This window comes from Artemia sp. Qi Xiang Cuo, chromosome 9, assembly GCF_049724085.1.
Source record: "Artemia sp. Qi Xiang Cuo chromosome 9, ASM4972408v1, whole genome shotgun sequence".
Classification (NCBI taxonomy): Eukaryota; Metazoa; Arthropoda; class Branchiopoda; order Anostraca; family Artemiidae; genus Artemia; species Artemia sp. Qi Xiang Cuo.
Genome location: NC_142802.1, coordinates 24,009,558 through 24,028,823, shown reverse-complemented (window position 1 = coordinate 24,028,823; position 19,266 = coordinate 24,009,558). Strand labels below are relative to the sequence as shown.

The 19,266-nt window shown below is 32.7% G+C and overlaps 1 protein-coding gene across 5 annotated transcripts in view; it reads left to right on the top strand.

The window, feature by feature from the left end:
- The window catches only part of LOC148948466 (solute carrier family 40 member 1-like), a 126,922-nt gene that overhangs the window by 40,570 nt on the left and 67,086 nt on the right, over positions 1-19,266 (top strand). For all 5 annotated transcript variants that reach the window (XM_089093936.1, XM_089093938.1, XM_089093937.1 and 2 more), the window contains one exon: positions 17,282-17,485. In XM_089093936.1, the coding sequence (XP_088950062.1) occupies positions 17,287-17,485 (199 nt within the window). In that variant the 5' untranslated portion in view covers positions 17,282-17,286. The remainder of the gene's footprint in view (positions 1-17,281; positions 17,486-19,266) is intronic.

The following is a 19,266-nucleotide window of genomic DNA, read 5'->3' as shown; positions in this document are numbered from 1 at the left end:
ACTGCACCACAAAACCATCTGAGGTAGTCACGACTATGTTTTATCAAGAAAATATCTAAATACATTTAAGGTATAGTATGAATGGCTTGCAAAAAAAAACACCAAAATACTACTACTAGTAACAACTCACAGCACTAAAAAAACATCTGAAGTAGTCGCGGCTATGTTTTATCAAGGAAACTTCTTAATGCATTTAAGGTATAGAATAAATGGCTTGCAAAAAACACGAAAGTACCACTACTATTAACAGATAACTGAACAAAAAAACCATCTGATGTAGTCACGGCTATGTTTTATAAAGAAAATATCTGAATGCATTTAAGGTCTAGTATGAATGGCTTGCAAAAAACACGAAAGTACTACTACTACTAGTAACAACTCACTGCACCGCAAAACCATCTGAGGTAGTCACGGCTATGTTTTATCAACAAAATGTCTGACTGCATTTAAGGTATAGTATGAATAGTTTGACAAAAACATGGAAGTACTACTACTAACAACAAATCACTGCACCACAAAACCATCTGAGGCAGTCACGGCTATGTTTGATCAATAAAATATCTTAATACATTTAATTTATAGTATGAATGACTTTCAAAAAACACGAAAGAACTACTACTAGCAACAACTAACTGCACCAAAAAACCATCTGATGTAGTCAAGGCTATGTTTTATCAAGAAAATATCTGAATGCATTTAAGGTCTAGTATGAATGGCTTGCAAAAAACACGAAAGTACTACTACTAGTAACAACTCACTGCACCACAAAACCATCTGAGGTAGTCACAGCTATGTTTTAGCATGAAAATATCTGAATGCATTTAAGGTATAGTATGAATAGCTTGAAAAAAACACGAAAATACTACTACTAGTAACAACTCTCTGCACTACAAAACCATCTGAAGTAGTCTCGGCTATGTTTTATCAAGGAAAGTTCTGAATGCATTTAACGTATAGTATGAATGACTTGTAAAAAACACAAAATTACTACTACTAGTAACAACTTACTGCACCGCAAAACCATCTGTGGTACTGACGGCTATGTTTTATCAAGAAAATATCTGAATGCATTTAAGGTCTAGTAAGAATGGCTTGCCAAAAACATGAAAGTGCTACTACAAATAACAACTCACTGCACCACAAAACAATCTGATGCACTCACGGCTCTGTTTTATGAATTAAATATCTGAATGAATTTAAGATCTAGTGAGAATAGCTTGCAAAAAAAAACACGACAATTCTAATACTAGTAACTACTCACTGCACCCCAAAACCATCTGAAGTAGTCATGGGTACGTTATATTAAGTAAAATTCTGAATGCATTTAAGGTATAGTATTAATGGGTTACAAAAAACACGAAAATACTATTACAAGTCACAACTCACTGCACTCCAAAATCATCTGATGTGGTCAAGGCTATTTTTTATCAAGGAAATATCTGAATTCATTTAAGATAAGCTATGAATGGTTTGCAAAAAACTCGAAAGTAATACTACTAGTAACAACTCACTGCACCATAAAAACATCTGATGTAGTCAAGGCTATGTTTTATCAAGAAAATTTCTGAATGCGTTTGAGGTCTGGTATGAATCTCTTACAAAAAAAATGAAAGTACTACTACTAGTAACCACTTACTGCACAACATAAACATATAAGGTAGTCAAGGCTATTTTTTATCAAGAAAAAATCTGAATGCATTTAAGGTATAGTATGAATGGCTTCCAAAAAACACGAAAATACTACTACTAGTAACAACTCACTGCACTACAAAACCATCTGAAGTATTCACGGCTATGTTTTATCAAGGAAACTTCTGAATGCAATTAAGGTATAGTATGAATGGCTTGCAAAAAACACGAAAGTACTACTACTAGTAACAACTCACTGCACAACAAAACCATCTGATGTAGTCACGGCTATGTTTTATCAAGAAAATATCTGAATGCATTTAAGGTCTAGTATGAATGGCTTGCAAAACAAATGAAAGTACTACTACTAGTAACCACTTACTGCACAACAAAACCATATGAGGTAGTCATGGCTATTTTTTATCAAGAAAACACCTGAATGCATTTAAGATATAGTATGAATGGCTTGCAAAAAACACGAAAATACTACTACTAGTAACAACTCACTGCACAACAAAACCATCTGAAGTAGTCAAGGCTATGTTTTATCAAGGAAACTATCTGAATGCATTTAAGGTATAGTATGAATGGTTTGCAAAAACCACGAAAGTACTACTACTAGAAACAACTCACAGCACCATAAAACCATCTGATGTAGTCAGGGGTATGTTATATCAAGAAAATGTATGAATTCATTTGAGGTCTAGTATGAATGTCTTACAAAAAAAACAAAATTACTACTACTAGTAACAACTTACTGCACCACAAACCATCTGAGGTAGTCACGACTATGTTTTATCAAGAAAATATCTAAATACATTTAAGGTATAGTATGATTGGCTTGAAAAAAAAAACACGAAAATACTACTACTAGTAACAACTCACTGCACTACAAAACCATATGAAGTAGTCACGGCTATGTTTTATCAAGAAAACTTCTGAATGCATTTAAGGTATAGTATGAATGGCTTGCAAAAAACACGAAAGTACTACTACTAGTAACAACTCACTGCACTACAAAACCATCTGATGTACAGCTATGTTTTGTCAAGAAAATATCTGAATGCATTTAAGGTCTAGTATGAATGGCTTGCAAAAAACACGAAAGTACTACTACTACTACTAGTAACAACTCACTGCACCGCAAAACGATCTGATGTTGTCACGGCTATGTTTTATCAACAAAATGTCTGAATGCATTTAAGGTATAGTATGAATGGCTTGCAAAAAACACGAAAGTACTACTACTAGTAACAACTCACTGCACCACAATTCCATCTGATGTACTCACGGCTGTGTTTTATCAAGAAAATATCTGAATGCATTTAAGGTCTAGTATGAATGCCTTGCAAAAAACACGAAACTACTACTACTAGCAACAACTCACAGAACCACAAAACCATCTGAGGTACTCAAAGCTATGTTTTATCCAGAAAATATATGAATGCATTTGAGGTCTGGTATGAATGGCTTGCAAAAAAAACGAAAATACTACTACTAGTAACCACTTAATCCACAACAAAACCATCTTAGGTAGTCACGGCTATGTTTTATCAAGAAAATATCTGAATGCATTTAAATTCTAGTATGAATGGCTTGAAAAAAACACGAAAATACTACTACTAGTAACAACTCACTGCACTACAAAACCATCTGAAGTAGTCACGGCTATGTTTTATCAAGAAAATATCTGAATGCATTTAAGGTCTAGTATGAATGGCTTACAAAAAACACGAAAGTACTACTACTAGTAACAACTCACTGCACCACAAAACCATCTGAGGTAGTCACGGCTATGTTTTATCAAGAAAATATCTGAATGCATTTAAGGTATAGTATGAATGGCTTGCAAAAAACACGAAAATACTACTACTAGTAACAACTCACTGTACTACAAAACCATCTGAAGTTGTCAAGGCTATTTTTTATCAAGTAAATATCTGAATGAATTTAAGGTATAGTATTAATAGATTGCAAAAAAAACGAAAGTACTACTACTAGTAACAACTCACAGCACCACAAAACCATCTGATGTAGTCACGGCTATGTTTTATCAAGAAAATATATGAATGCATTTAAGGTATAGTATGAATGTCTTGCAAAAAACACGAAAGTACTACTACTAGTAACAACTCACTGCACCACAAACCATCTGAGGTAGTCACGACTATGTTTTATCAAGAAAATATCTAAATACATTTAAGGTATAGTATGAATGGCTTGCAAAAAAAACACCAAAATACTACTACTAGTAACAACTCACTGCACTACAAAACCATCTGAAGTAGTCACTGCTATGTTTTATCAAGGAAACTTCTGAATGCATTTAAGGTATAGTATGAATGGCTTGCAAAACAGGAAATTACTACTACTAGTAACAACTCACTACACCACAAAACCATCTGATGAAGTAACGGCTATGTTTTATCAAGAAAATATCTGAATGCATTTAAGGTCTAGTATGAATGGCTTGCAAAAAACACGAAAGTACTACTACTAGTAACAACTCACTGCACCACAAAACGATCGAGGTTGTCACGGCTATGTTTTATCAACAAAATGTCTGACTGTATTTAAGGTATAGTATGCAATGGCTTGCAAAAAACACGAAAGTACTACTACTAGTAACAACTCACTGCACCACAGAAACCATCTGATGTACTCACGGCTGTGTTTTATCAAGAAAATATCTGAGTGCATTTAAGGTCTAGTATGAATGCCTTTGCAAAAAGCACGAAAGTACTACTACTAGTAACAACTTACTGCTACTCACAAAACCATCTGATGTAGTCACGGCTATGTTGTATCATGAAAATATCTGAATGCATGTGTGTCTAGTATGAATGGCTTGCAAAAAGCACGAAAGTACTACTACTAGTAATAACTCACTGTACTACATAACCATCTGAGTGTTGTCACAGCTATGTTTTATCATGAAAATATCTGAATGCATTCTAAGGTATAGTATGAATGGCTTGCATAAAACACGAAAGTACTACCGTCAGTCACTCATGCGCCTTTGTGTGTCGTCGCTATGTGTGTGTCGTCTCCTCATGTGCATGTATGAATTCAAGAAAGAGTTTATTACGTGCTTTCTTGCCTAAGCCATTCATTACTTACGTACTTTTAAATGCATTCAGATATTTTCTTGATAAAACATAGCCGTGACTACATCAGATGGTTTTGTGGTGCAGTGAGTTGTTACTAGTAGTAGTACTTTCGTGTTTTTGCAAGCCATTCATACTATATCTTAAATGCATTCAGATAGTTTCCTTGATAAAACATAGCCGTGACTACCTCAGATGGTTTTGTAGTGCAGTGAGTTGTTACTAGTAGTAGTATTTTCGTGTTTTTTGCAAGCCATTCATACTATACTTTAAATGCATATCAGATATTTTCTTGATATAAACATAGCGTTGACTACCTCAGATGGTTTTGTGGTGCAGTGAGTTATTACTAGTAGTAGTATTTTCTTGTTTTTTGCGAGCCATTCATACTATACCTTAAATGCATTCAGATATTTTCTTGATAAAACATAGCCGTGACTACATCAGATGATTTTGTAGTGCAGTGAGTTGTTGCTAGTAGTAGTACTTTCGTGTTTTGTTTGCAATCTATTCATACTATACCTTAAATGCATTCAGATATTTCCTTGATAAGAAATAGCCGTTACTACCTCAGATGGTTTTGTGGTGCAGTGAGTTACTACTAGTAGTAGTATTTTTGCGTTTTTTGCAAGCCATTCATACTATACCTTAAATACATTCAGATATTTTGTTGATAAAACATAGCGGTGACTACCTCAGATGGTTTTGCGGTGCAGTGAGTTGTTACTAGTAGTAGTAGTAATTTCGTGTTTTTTGCAAGCCATTCATACTAGACCTTAAATGCATTCATATATTTTCTGGATAAAACATAGCCGTGACTACATCAGAAGGTTTTATAGTGCAGTAAGTTGTTATTAGTAGTAGTAATTTTATGTTTTTTGCAAACCATTCATGATATACCTTAAATTCATTCAGAATTTTCCTTGATAAAACATAGTCGTGACTACATCAGATGGTTTTGTAGTGCAGTGAGTTCTTACTAGTATTAGAATTTTCGTGTTTTTTGCAAGCTATTCTTACTATACCTTAAATGCATTCAGATATTTTCTTAATAAAACAAAGCCGTGACTACCTCATATTGTTTTGTTGTGGAGTGAGTGGTTACTAGGATCAGTAATTTCGTTTTTTTTGTAAGAAATTCATACTAGACATCAAACGCATTCATACATTTTCTTAACAAAACATAGCTGTGACTACATCAAATGGTTTTATTGTGCTGTGAGTTGTTACTTGTAGTAGTACTTTCGAGTTTTTTTCAAGCCATTCATACCATACCTTCAATGCATTCAGATATTTCCTTGATAAAAATAGCCTTGACTACATCAGATGGTTTTGTAGTGCAGTGAGTTGTTACTAGTAGTAGTATTTTCGTGTTTTTTGCAAGCCATTCATACTATACCTTAAATGCATTCAGATATTTTCTTGATAAAAAAGCCGTGACTACCTCAGATGGTTTTGTGGTGCAGTGAGTTGTTACTAGTAGTAGTAGTATTTTCGTGTTTTTTGCAAGCCATTCATACTATACCTTAAATGCATTCAGATATTTCCTTGATAAAACAAAGCCTTGACTACCTCAGATGGTTTTGTGGTGCAGTGAGTTGTTACTAGTAGTAGTAGTTTCGTGTTTTTTGCAAGCCATTCATACTATACCTTAAATGCATTCAGATATTTTCTTGATAAAACATAGCCGTGACTACATCAGATGGTTTTGTGGTGCAGTTAGTTGTTACTAGTAGTAGTACTTTCGTGTTTTTTGCAAGCCATTCATACTAGACCTTAAATGCATTCAGATATTTTCTTGATCAAACATAGCCTTGACTACCTCAGATGGTTTTGTGGTGCAGTGAGTTATTACTAGTAGCACTATTTTCATGTTTTTTGCAAGCGATTCATACTAGACCTTAAATGCATTCAGATATTTTCTTGATAAAACATAGCCTTGACTACATCAGATGGTTTTGTGGTGCAGTGAGTTGTTACTAGTAGTAGTACTTTTGTGTTTTTTGCAAGCCATTCATACTAGACCTTAAATGCATTCAGATATTTTATTGATCTAACACACCCGTGAGTACATCAGATGGTTTTGTTGTTCAGTGAGTTGTTACTAGTAGTAGTACTTTCGTGTTTTTTGCAAGCTATTCATACTATACCTTAAATGCATTCAGATATTTCCTTGATAAAAAATAGACGTGACTACCTCAGATTGTTTTGTGGTGCAGTTAGTTGTTAATATTAGTATTAGTATTTTCGTTTTTTTTGTAAGCCACTTATACTATACCTTAAATTCATTCAGATATTTTGTTGATAAAACATAGCCGTTACAACATCAGTTGGTTTTATTTTGAAGTGATTTTTTACTAGTAGTAGTACTTTCGTGTTTTTTGCAATATATTCATACTATACCTTAAATGCATTCAGAATTTTTCCTGATAAAACATAGCCGCGACTACTTCAGATGGTTTTGTAGTGCAGTGATTTGTTTCTAGTAGTAGTACTTTCGTTTTTTTTGCAAGCAATTCATACTATACCTTAAATGCATTCAGATATTTTCTTGATAAAACATAGCCGTGACTACCTCAGATGGTTTGTGGTGCAGTGATTTTTTGCTATTTTTAGTTGTTTAGTTTGTTTTTGCAAGAAATTCATACTATACCTTAAATGCATTCAGATATTTTGTTGATAAAACATAGCCGTACTACATCAGATGGTTTTGTGGTGCAGTGAGTTGTTGCTAGTAGTAGTACTTTCGTTTTTTTTGCAAGCCATTAATACTATACCTTAAATGCATTCAGACATTTCCTTGATAAAAAATAGCCTTGACTACCTCAGATGGTTTTGTGGTGCAGTGAGTTGTTACTAGTAGCAGAATTTTCGTGTTTTTGCAAGCCATTCATATTATACATTAAATGCATTCAGAAGTTTCCTTGATAAAACATACCCGTGACTACTTCAGATGGTTTTGTAGTGCAGTGAGTTGTTACTAGTAGTAGTATTTTCGTGTTTTTTGCAAGCCATTCATACTCTACCTTAAATGCATTCAGATATTTTCTTGATAAAAAATAGCCGTGACTACATCAGATGGTTTTGATGTGCAGTGAGTTGTTACTAGTAGTAGTAGTATCGTGTTTTTTGAAAGCCAGTAATACTAAACCTTAAATTCATTCAGATATTTTCTTTATATAACATACACGTTACTTCCTCAGAAGGTTTTGTGGTGCAGTGAGTTATTACTAGTAGTATTATCATGTTTTTTGCAAGCCATTCATACTATACCTTAAATGCATTCAGATATTTCCTTGATAAACAATAGCCGTGACTACCTCAGATGGTTTTGTGGTGCAGTGAGTTATTACTAGTAGTAGTATCATGTTTTTTGCAAGCCATTCATACTATACCTTAAATGCATTCAGATATTTTGTTGATAAAACATAGCCGTGACTACCTCAGATGGTTTTGCGGTGCAGTGGGTTGTTACTAGTAGTGGTATTTTCTTGTTTTTTTTACAAGCAATTCATACTATACCTTAAATGCATTCAGATAAGCAATTCATACTATACCTTAAATGCATTCAGATATTTTCTTGATATAACATAGCCCTGACTACTTAAAATGGTTTTTTAGTGCAGTGAGTTGTTACTACTAGTAGTAGTAATTTCTTTTTTTTTGCAAGCAATTCATAATATATCTTAAATGCTTTCAGATATTTTCTTTATAAAAAATAGCCGTGACTACCTCAGTTGGTTTTGTGGTGCAGTGAGTTTTTACTAGTATTAGTAATTTCGTGTTTTTTGCAAGCCATTCATACTAGACCTTAAATGCATTCAGATATTTTCTGGAGGAAACATAACCGTGAGTACACCAGAAGGTTTTGTGGTGTAGTGATTTGTTACTATCATTAGTACTTTCGTGTTTTTTGCAAGCCATTCATACTAGACCTTATATTCATTCATATATTTTCTTGATCAAAAACAGCCTTTATTACATCATTATTGTTTTTTTTTCAGTGATTTGTTACTAGTAGTACTTCTGTGTTTTTTGCAATCTATGCTTAATAGATATTAAATTTCTCCTGATATTTCATTGATAAACCATAAACTTGACTACCTCAGATAGTTTTGTGGTGCAGTGAGTTGTTACAAGTAGTAGTAGTTTCGTGTCTTTTGCAAGCCATTCATACTATACATTAAATGCATTCAGATATTTTGTTGATAAAACATAGCCGTGACTACCTCAGATGGTTTTGCGGTGCAGTGAGTTGTTACTAGAAGTAGTAGTACTTTCGTGTTATTTGCAAGCCATTCATACTAGACCTTAATTGCATTCAGATATTTTCTTGATAAAACATAGCCGTGAGTACATCAGATGGTTTTGTTGTTCTGTGAGTTGTTGCTAGTAGTAGTACTTTCGTGTTTTTTGCAAACCATTCATACTATACCTTAAATGTATTCAGAAGTTTACTTGATAAAACATATCCGTGACTACTTCAGATGGTTTTGTAGTGCAGTGAGTTGTTACTAGTAGTAGTATTTTGGTGTTTTTTTTTTGCAAGCCATTCGTACTAGAACTTAATTGCATTCATAAATTTTATTTATAAAAAATATTAGTTAATACACAAGATTGTTTGTGGTGCAGTAATTTGTTAATATTATTAGTACTTTAGTTTTTTTTTCAATCAATTTATACTATACCTTAAATGCATTCAGATTTTTTCTTGATAAAAAATAGCCGTGAATACATCAGTTTGTTTTGTGGTGCAGTGAGTTGTTATTAGTAGTACTTTTATGTTTTTTTAAAAACATTCATACTATAACTTAAATGAATTAATATATTTAATTGATAAAAAATAGCAGTCACTACAGCAGATTGTTTTGCGGTGCAGTAAGTTGTTTATAGTAGTAGTAGTACTTTAGTTTTTTTTTCAAGCCATTCATACTAGACCTTAAATGCGTTCAGATATTTTCTTGATAAAGCATAGCCGTGACTACCTCAGATGGTTTTGTGGCGCAGTGAGTTGTTACTAGTAGTAGTACTTTCGTGTTTTTTGCAAGCCATTCATACTATACCTTAAATGCATTCAGAAGTTTACTTGATAAAACATAGCCGCGACTACTTCAGATGGTTTTGTAGTGCAGTGAGTTGTTACTAGTAGTAGTGGTTTCGTGTGATTTGCAAGCATTTCATAATAAACCTTAGAAGCATTCAGATATTTTCTTGATAAAACAAATCCTTGACTACTTCAGATGGTTTTGTGGTGCAGTAAGTTGTTACTAGTAGTAGTACTTTCATGTTTTTTGTAATCGATTCATACCATACCTCAAATGCATTCAGAAATTTTCTTGATAAAACATAGCCTTGACTACATCAGATGTTTTTGTGGTGCAGTGAGTTGTTTCTAGTAGTAGTACTTTCGTGTTTTTTGCAAGCCATTCATACTATACCTTAAATGGATTCAGATACGTTATTGATAAAACAAAGCCGTGAGTTCATCAGATGGTTGTGTGGTGCAGTGAGTTTTTGCTAGTAGTAGCACTTCTGTGTTTTTGTCAATCTATTCATACTATACCTTGAATGAATTCAGATTTTTCCTTGATAAGAAATAGCCGTTACTATATCAGATGGTTTTGTGGTGCAGTGAGTTACTACTAGGTATTGTAGTTTTGTGTTTTTTTCAAGCCGTTCATACTATAACTTAAATACATACATATATTTTTTTGAAAAAACATATACGTGACTACATCAGAGGGTTTTGAGGTGCAGTGAGTTGTTACTAGTAGTAGTAGTAATTTCGTTTTTTTTGCAAGCCGTTCATGCTATACCTTAAATTCATTCAGTTATTTTATTGACAAATCATAGCCGTGACTTCATCAGATGGTTTTTTTGTTCATTGATTTTTTACTAGTAGTAGTACTTTCGTGTTTTTTGCAATCCATTCATACTATACCTTAAATGCATCCAGAAGTTTCCTTGATAAAACATAGCCGCGACTACTTCAGATGGTTTTTTAGTGCAGTGAGTTGTTACTAGTAGTAGTATTTTCGTGTTTTTTGCAAGCTATTCATACTATACATTAAATGCATTCAGATATTTTCTTGATAAAACATAGCCGTGAGTACCTCAGATGGTTTTGTGGTGCAGTGAGTTGTTACTAGTAGTAGTAGTTTCGTGTTTTTTGCAAGCCATTCATACTAGACCTTAAATGCATTCAGATATTTTCTTGATAAAACATAGCCGTGACTACATCAGATGGTTTTGTGGTGCAGTGAGTTGTTGCTAGTAGTAGTACTTTCGTGTTTTTTTGCAAGCCATTCATACTATACCTTAAATGCATTCAGATATTTCCTTGATAAAAAATGGCCTTGACTAACTCAGATGGTTTTGTGGTGCAGTGAATTGTTACTAGTAGCAGAATTTTCGTGTTTTTGCAACCCATTCATATTATACGTTAAATGCATTCAGAAGTTTCCTTGATATAACGTAGCGGCGACTACTTCAGATGGTTTTGTAGTGCAGTGAGTTGTTACTAGTAGTAGTATTTTCGTGTTTTTTGCAAGCCATTCATACTATACCTTAAATGCATTCAGATATTTTCTTGATAAAATATAGCCATGACTACCTCAGATGGCTTTGTAGTGCAGTGAGTTATTACTAGTAGTAGTATCATGTTTTTTGCAAGCCATTAATACTATACCTTAAATGCATTCAGATAATTTCTTGATAAAACATAGTCGTGACTACCTCAGATGACTTTGCAGTGCAGAGAGTTGTTACTAGTAAGAGTATTTTCGTGTTTTTTTTTTACAATCAATTCATACTATACATTAAATGCATTATGATAAGCAATTCATAATATACCGTAAATGCATTCAGATATTTTCTTTCTATAACATAGCCGTGACTACCTCAGATGGTTTTGCGGTGCAGTGATTTGTTACTAGTAGTAGTAGTACTTTCGTGTTTTTTGCAAGCAATTCATACTATATCTTAAATTCATTCAGATATTTAATTGATAAAAAATAGCCGTGACTACATCAGATGGTTTTGTGGTGCAGTGAGTTTCTTCTAATAGTAGTATTTTCGTGTTTTTTGCAAGCAGTTCATACTATACCTTAAATACATTCAGATATTTTCTTTAAAAAAAATAGCGGTGACTACATCAGAGGGTTTTGCGGTGCAGTGAGTTTTTACTAGTAGTAGTAGTACTTTCGTGTTTTTTGCAAGCAGTTCATGCTATACCTTAAATGCATTCAGATATTTTCTTGACAAAACATTGCTGTACATCAAATGGTTTTATAGTGCAGTAAGTTGTTACTAGTAGTAGTAATTTCGTGTTTTTTGCAAGCCATTCTTACTATACCTTAAATGCATTCAGAAGTTTCCTTGATAAAACATAGCCGTGACTACTTCAGATGGTTTTGTAGTGCAGTGAATTGTTACTAGTAGTAGTATTTTCGTGTTTTTTGCAAGCCATTCATACTATACCTTAAATGCATTCAGATATTTTCTTGATAAAACATAGCCGTGACTACCTCAGATGGTTTTGTGGTGCAATGAGTTGTTACTAGTAGTAGTACTTTCGTGTTTTTTGCAAGCCATTCATACTAGATCTTAAACGCATTCAGATATTTTATTGATAAAACACAGCCGTGAGTGCATCAGATGGTTTTGTGGTGCAGTGAGTTGTTACTAGTAGTAGTGCTTCCGTGTTTTTTGCAAGCCATTCATACTATACCTTAAATGCATTCAGATATTTCCTTGATAAAAAATAACCTTGACTACCTCAGATGGTTTTGTGGTGCAGTGAATTGTTACTAGTAGTAGAATTTTCGTGTTTTTTGCAAGCCATTCATATTATACCTTAAGCTTCGAATATTGAACTTTTTAAAAGTATAAATACAACAAAAAAGGTGTTTTTCGAAAACTAGGGGGGCAATTAATCTCTATTTTTCAATTGTCACTGATACTATCCTAAGCTTCTTCTGAAGCTAGCTTTAACTATTGAATTTCAAAGATTTATGTTATCATGGTTACGAAGTGTTTATTGAATTGGTGGTCTTTAAAAAGACCGTTGGGTAGTCATGGGTGTGATGACTATTATAAAAATTCATCATTGTTCATCATCCACTCAGTGTGATTCCAATCTATATCACGGATTTTGTTGTTGCTCTTCTTTCTAGGTTATCTTACACACATATTCCGAGAAGAAAAATTTATCGGCATGCATCTGCTAAAAAACAAATCTCGTCCTCTGGGTTGTGTATTCTACTCGGAAATACCTCACAATTAAAATCTTTCAAGTTGAATATTGGTATATCTGATTTGCATTTGTCGATTTTATCAGTGGGCACATTTCCTTTTGCGTAAAGTGCTGTTACACCAAAAAACAGCATATCTCTCTAACTTCATCTTGTACGTAGGATCGATCCTTCCCTTTGTTATATGATGGAGGTATCACTATCATATAAACCTATTTTGTTTATAACGGATAATATATTGCACCACCTGTCTTCATTGTAGTCATACATATTGTACTTAATAAGCCAGTGTTAACAATAGACTTCTCTACGATTTGTAGTCAGCAATAGAGACGCACATTCAAAAATCACCCCACATATTGATGTCTTCAAGCCAATGAGTTCGCAATCGAAAACACCATCGATAGAATGGATGAAGTATTCAAACTGTATAAAATTCCAATTTGAAACTCGATTTTATACTAAAGAAACTGAATATATTAACACATACCCAAGATGCACTGGTTTATATTTAATAAACTATTATTATTATTAAGGCCTCAGAATATTTATCTTCGCGAATGACAAATAACGATTTTCCTTAAATTAGAATGTTAGATATCACATGCAAACAAGAAACTGCCGGTGTTTTAGACATAAATTTCTCACACCCAGAAGGGGCTCGCATCTCATTATCCCAAATAGACATGCTAATTCGGTTTGATCGAGTGGCATATTTTTACAAGTCAATCGCGAAAGAGCTTTATTCACCTCAAGCATAGAAGAAATCAATTTAATAAATTATTATAATATTTTCGTTTTTTTATTGAATTTCTGGTGGTTTTTTTGTATTCACACTGGAAATCCCCCCTATGTGAAAGATTTTTCTTAAAAAAAAAAAAAAACTGGAAACTTTTTAGTATAAAGTTAAGCGGTATTTCAAATTGGCAACACTGCCCCGAACATCAGTTGTGTATTATACAGTACACCTCTAAGAAGTAAAGCTAGGTCAACTAATAAGACCATTTTATCATTGTTAACCGTTTCCAAAGATTGATATTGTTTCAAATTTATAATAAATAAGGTATGAATTAACATACTCTTCAGGGTTACCTTAACTGCTAATCACTTTAACCCTTTTTTTCTCCATCTTCAATTCGCAAATGTTATCTAGACAAAAAAAAACAGTTTCTTGTACGCTTCATATCTATTACACTTTTGAGCATATTCTTGTTGGCGTGAATGTACAGTTGAATGTACAGTTTCAATCAATTACACTTTTGAACATATTCATGTAAGCGTGAATGTAGGTGTGAAAGTACGGTTGAATGTACAGTTGAATGTACAGTTGAAATCAGCACTATCATTACTACTTACATATGGAAATGTGTTTCTAGGTTGTTATGTTACCATTTACAAAAATTTATTGCGAAATAAAGGAGAAAAAAAAGGTGCTTTTAGTTCAAAGTAACCCCGTTTAATGCTCTCTTTAATAGTTGAAAGTGATTGGAGGGCAACTAGTCCCCCTCCCACCCCCCCCCTCCCATTTGCCCATTATGTTTAAAAACTAAGTGTTGCCTTAGGATTAAATCAAAATGCACTGTGTTAATGCTAATTAAAAATAAGGTATCTCAGCCATCCCAAGAAAGACTGAGGGTATTATGTTCAAACTTCCGGGGCTACTTCTGCTCTTAAGATTTAACCAATTCAAAATAACTTAAGTTTATCCAAGCTATCAAATAAAGTAAACGGATTTTTTTTTGCGAATAGTATCTAGTTTTCTATTTCAGGTCAGCTAGAGGAGGTATGAAACTAAATTAAACACTACTATTTGTGTCCAGATTTTTAAAAGGGTGTATGTTGTTAAAAATTGCTGAAAAATATTTCGCCAGCATACAAATAGCAGGTCAAACTATAATGTCTTAAAAAAAAGAGTGATTTAAAGTATTATTTTCTTTTTCCCTGAAAAGACTATGTCAATATAGAAGGCGCTGAAATTCATTAAAAAAACTTTTTCCACAAAAGTTTTTCAAAGAAAAATAAAAAACGCCATTAAACCAAAAATGAGAAAAAATAAAATCAAATAATCTACCAATCGTGAATCTACCACGAATCAGCATCGATAAATCAAGAAAACCCGAAACGAACAGACATTACAATAAATAACCGAGTAAAACTCAAAACGAGCAGAAATTAACATAAGTTGGGGTCAAAACCCCTATGTCTTCCCTAGGCCAGAACATAATTTGCACTTTACTGAAAAAAACACAGATGAATTTGAATTGTCAGTTCAATATTTATATACTGATATTTAGTAATCAAAATGTTAATATTATAATAATTACATAATTACATAATTACATAACAATCTACAAATCCCCACAAAGGCTCCATGGCCTGTAGGAGGGGGATTATGAAAAGATCAAATAAACATTAAACATTTAAACGCTTAAGATTTAAACAATATAAACATAACGTTAATATTTAAACATATAAACATATGCATTTTAACTTTTAACATTTAAAGCATTTGCTTAATAAAAAAAAAAAAAAAAAAAAAAAAAAAAAAAAAAAACAAGGAGAGTTCACTAAAAAAGCTTTATAAAACTACAGTGAATCACAAAAACTATAAAAAAAAGGAGAGTTCACTAAATAAGCTTTATCAAACTACAGTGAATCACAACATCTATATATATATAAATAAAATAATAAAAAAAAATGAAATGAATAAAACTATTGGCAGCAGGCAAAAGTAAAGAAAAATAATCGCATGAAAACAAATATTTTTTACTAGTCTTTTGAAGGTGCCAAACGAGTGGCATTCTTGAGCCGAATCGGGAAGGGCGTTCCATGTCAAATGACACGCAACAAGAGGATTAAAATCAGATCTTATTGTTGGTGTATGCGGAATTTGGATATTTAGAGAACTATGGAGTTGATACTTTGACCGATCAGATACAAAAGAAGACGTAAATCTAAGGGACCTATGAATATCACCCTGGAGCTGAAGAAAAGCAAAAGACGCACAGGAAAGAATATAAAGATTTTTAATATCAAGTAACGGTTTAGTTGCCGAACGATTTACATCCTGGATAAGATTTATAGCTTTATCATAAGTATTCGAAAGTGGTTTGAGAAAAGAAGGGAAAGTAGACATCCATATGACTGAACAATAGGAAACATAAGAATGAATTAAGCTATGAAATAGGATTCTTAGAATTGGCCCTGGAAAGATATGTTTTAGTTTTCTTAGAGTACCAAGGTTTCTGCATACGTTCATTTTAATCAAATCAATATGGTGTTTAAAAGATAAATTTTCATCTAGGAGGATGCCTAGGAAACGGACATGGCCATCCTTTGGTCTGCTAATAAAGCCTTTGGATATATGAATTTCAGATAATTGAGGACAAGCCTGGGATATACGAGAAAAAACTAAAAAACTGGTTTTAGAAACATTTAAGGCAAGAGAGTTAGCATCAAACCAAATTAAAACTCTCTCAAAGAGGTCCACTAACTTTGTACGAACCTCATCCTCTGTTCTCCCAGAAGTAATAAGATTATTATTTGATTTATTAAAGTTATAAAAGTAAAACATTTATATTTTTTCAGTAAAGTGCAAATTTTGTTCTGGCCTAGGGGAGGCATAGGGGTTTTAAGCCCTACTCATTTTAATTTCTGCTCCTTTTGAGTTTTACTCGGTTATTTATTAGAATAAGAAAACTTTTGAAGTACTAAAAACTTTTGCGTGAAGAGTGAGGGATTGGGAAGGGGACATCCCACCTCATATACGGAATAATTTCTGTTTGTTTTAAGTTGTAATGCTGCTCCTTACTTTTAGTTAAAGGAAACTTGTTTTTCTTTAGGCTGAAGAACCAATACCATTGTAAAGAAGTTGGGCAAAAGAAAACTAAATATTATGAAGCAAAGGATGATAATTTTTGCAATAACCAAAAATGTACTTTTAGAGATAATGGAACTTCTTAATATCACATAAAAGCAATGTAACTGTAATAAAACAATGGTTTTCATTGTTTTCTAATGACTAATAACAACAATGATACTTTGTCTGATAACAGAAAAATATGACATAATGTGACAGAAAGAAACAATAAAAAACACTGACTACATGGCTGTTGACAACGACATAGAACTTCCATTTAATAATTGATTATTTTTCATTTATCCTGTTTTAATACTGAGTTTTAAAGTTAGGATTATTTTGCAGTCATTTCGTTACTTTAAATAGGTCCTCATTTTTTAATGGGCCTTATGCATTTTTTCAGGCATATTTTTGAGCAAATGTACATATTTCAGGTAGTATGTGGCAGCTATATTTAAGTTCTCTTTTATCAGCATGGGGTGACCGAATGTGGGGTTTTGCTGTTGGACTTATTCTTATCAATATCACACCTGATTCTTTGGTTCTGTCAGCATCATATGGACTAGTATCCTGTGGTACAGCTATTATGTTCGGATCATCGGTTGGAAGATGGATTGATAGAACCTCTAGATGGAAAGGTAACACCCAATGGGCTTATGCTGATAGATTCTTTTTTGTTCAAATCTTAATTTCGTTTAAAAATGTTTTTACATATCTTCATCTAACTGAGTAAGTGGTTTTTTGTCTGTTCAGGAGGCGTAGTCTTTGATATACATCTCCCAGACAAGAAACTAGAAAATAAGTTGAGTTTATTGATGGGAAATTGCAACAATTTTTGTAAGGATCAAAGTCTGTGAATATATACTTTTCTAAGGAAAGGAAAGTCTTCGTATTTTCTATCAAAACTTAGTTGTGAAAAAACTGAGTAGGTGCCTAGTCTTTCTCTGTAGACTTTATACCCAAATTATGTGGATGGAGAGCATGAAAACAAAGTTATTTTATATCTGTGTATATTTCTGGCTCCCTTTTTCAACATTTCTTTTAAGAACGTCTAATATAACGGATTTTTTTTTGAAGAACTCGTCTAAACTAATATCATTTCATGCTATGTAGTGCAGTTGAATAATTGTCCCTACTTAGCATAGTAGAATCATGTTTATTCTATAAAGCCACCTTTTTTTATTCACTGTGTACTCTTGTTGAACATTCAAAGCATGCTCCATCTCATTGATATCCTGCCACAGTGACCGATGAGTTGTGATTCTGCATGAAATTCTCTGTAATTATTTCCAAATAGTGCTACTCCAGAAGGTTTGACTTTCGTTAATTTTCCCCTACTGTCAATATTAATTTATATTGGACGCGTAATATAACGTTACTTTTCGCGGGAAATTGTCTTACAAATTCTGGATCTGAATTTTCAAATCCCAGATCAGAAGATTCATCTTGATTTAAATTAACAGTTGACACTTTCAGGCAAAGGAATCTGTAACCTTCATTAAATTAACAGAGTGAGAAATGAAGGTCTACAGTTCTGTGATTATGTTTATTTTTTTTGTAAGTATTTCACCTGCATGTATCTTCATTTTCTCTACAATTTCCTTTACGTGCCTCTTTACAATATTTTTCTTTTCAAATATTTTCCATAAGTTTGGGAAAACTCTTGAAAACATCATCTGTTGGATAATTTGGTAATTATTGTTGACCTGTTTATCCCAATTTCTCCTCATTTTAGGTCTCATTTACTCATTGATAGTCATTTTGGTTGGTTTTAAGTTTGAATTGATGTTTGATTTTATTTCTTCCTGTCTTTGGTTTAGTATAGCTTTTTACTTTTCTTTGAAAATAAAATTGATTTCTTTTCTGTTTGTTTTTAATTATCTTTTTTTCATTGGTTATTTAAAGGAATATTTCTAAATTTTTTTCTGTTTTTCTGCTTAAAATCAAGAGTTTTCCTTGCTATTTATATTTTGGACAGCATTTTCCAACAAGTTTTAATAGTAGTTGTACTGTAAAATTTTGATGGGTGGATTGGATAGTGAAAACATTATTTAAATGTATGGATTGAAAACCTGCACAATTTTTGGACTTCTATAGGGCTGAAGCTACACTGACCCCCATTTAGCCACAACATTAAATATAGAAGGACATTGATTCCATTGTGTCATATTTTTTTAATTGCTTGTTTGTTTAAATAAACACATTTTGGGCTCATTTATAAAAAAGTGTTCTGGTTTGTTGTTTAAAAGTAAAAATAAAGAAAAAGCTTTAATCTAATAAAACAAATAATTGATATGGCATCCTTGTGTCTCCTATGTTTAACTCTCTTTATGTCCCTTTGTTTTTTTTTGTGTTGCTATCATATGCACCGGCTATCATAGAAAATATGCTCTTTGGAATAGTTTTTTTAATGTGTTAG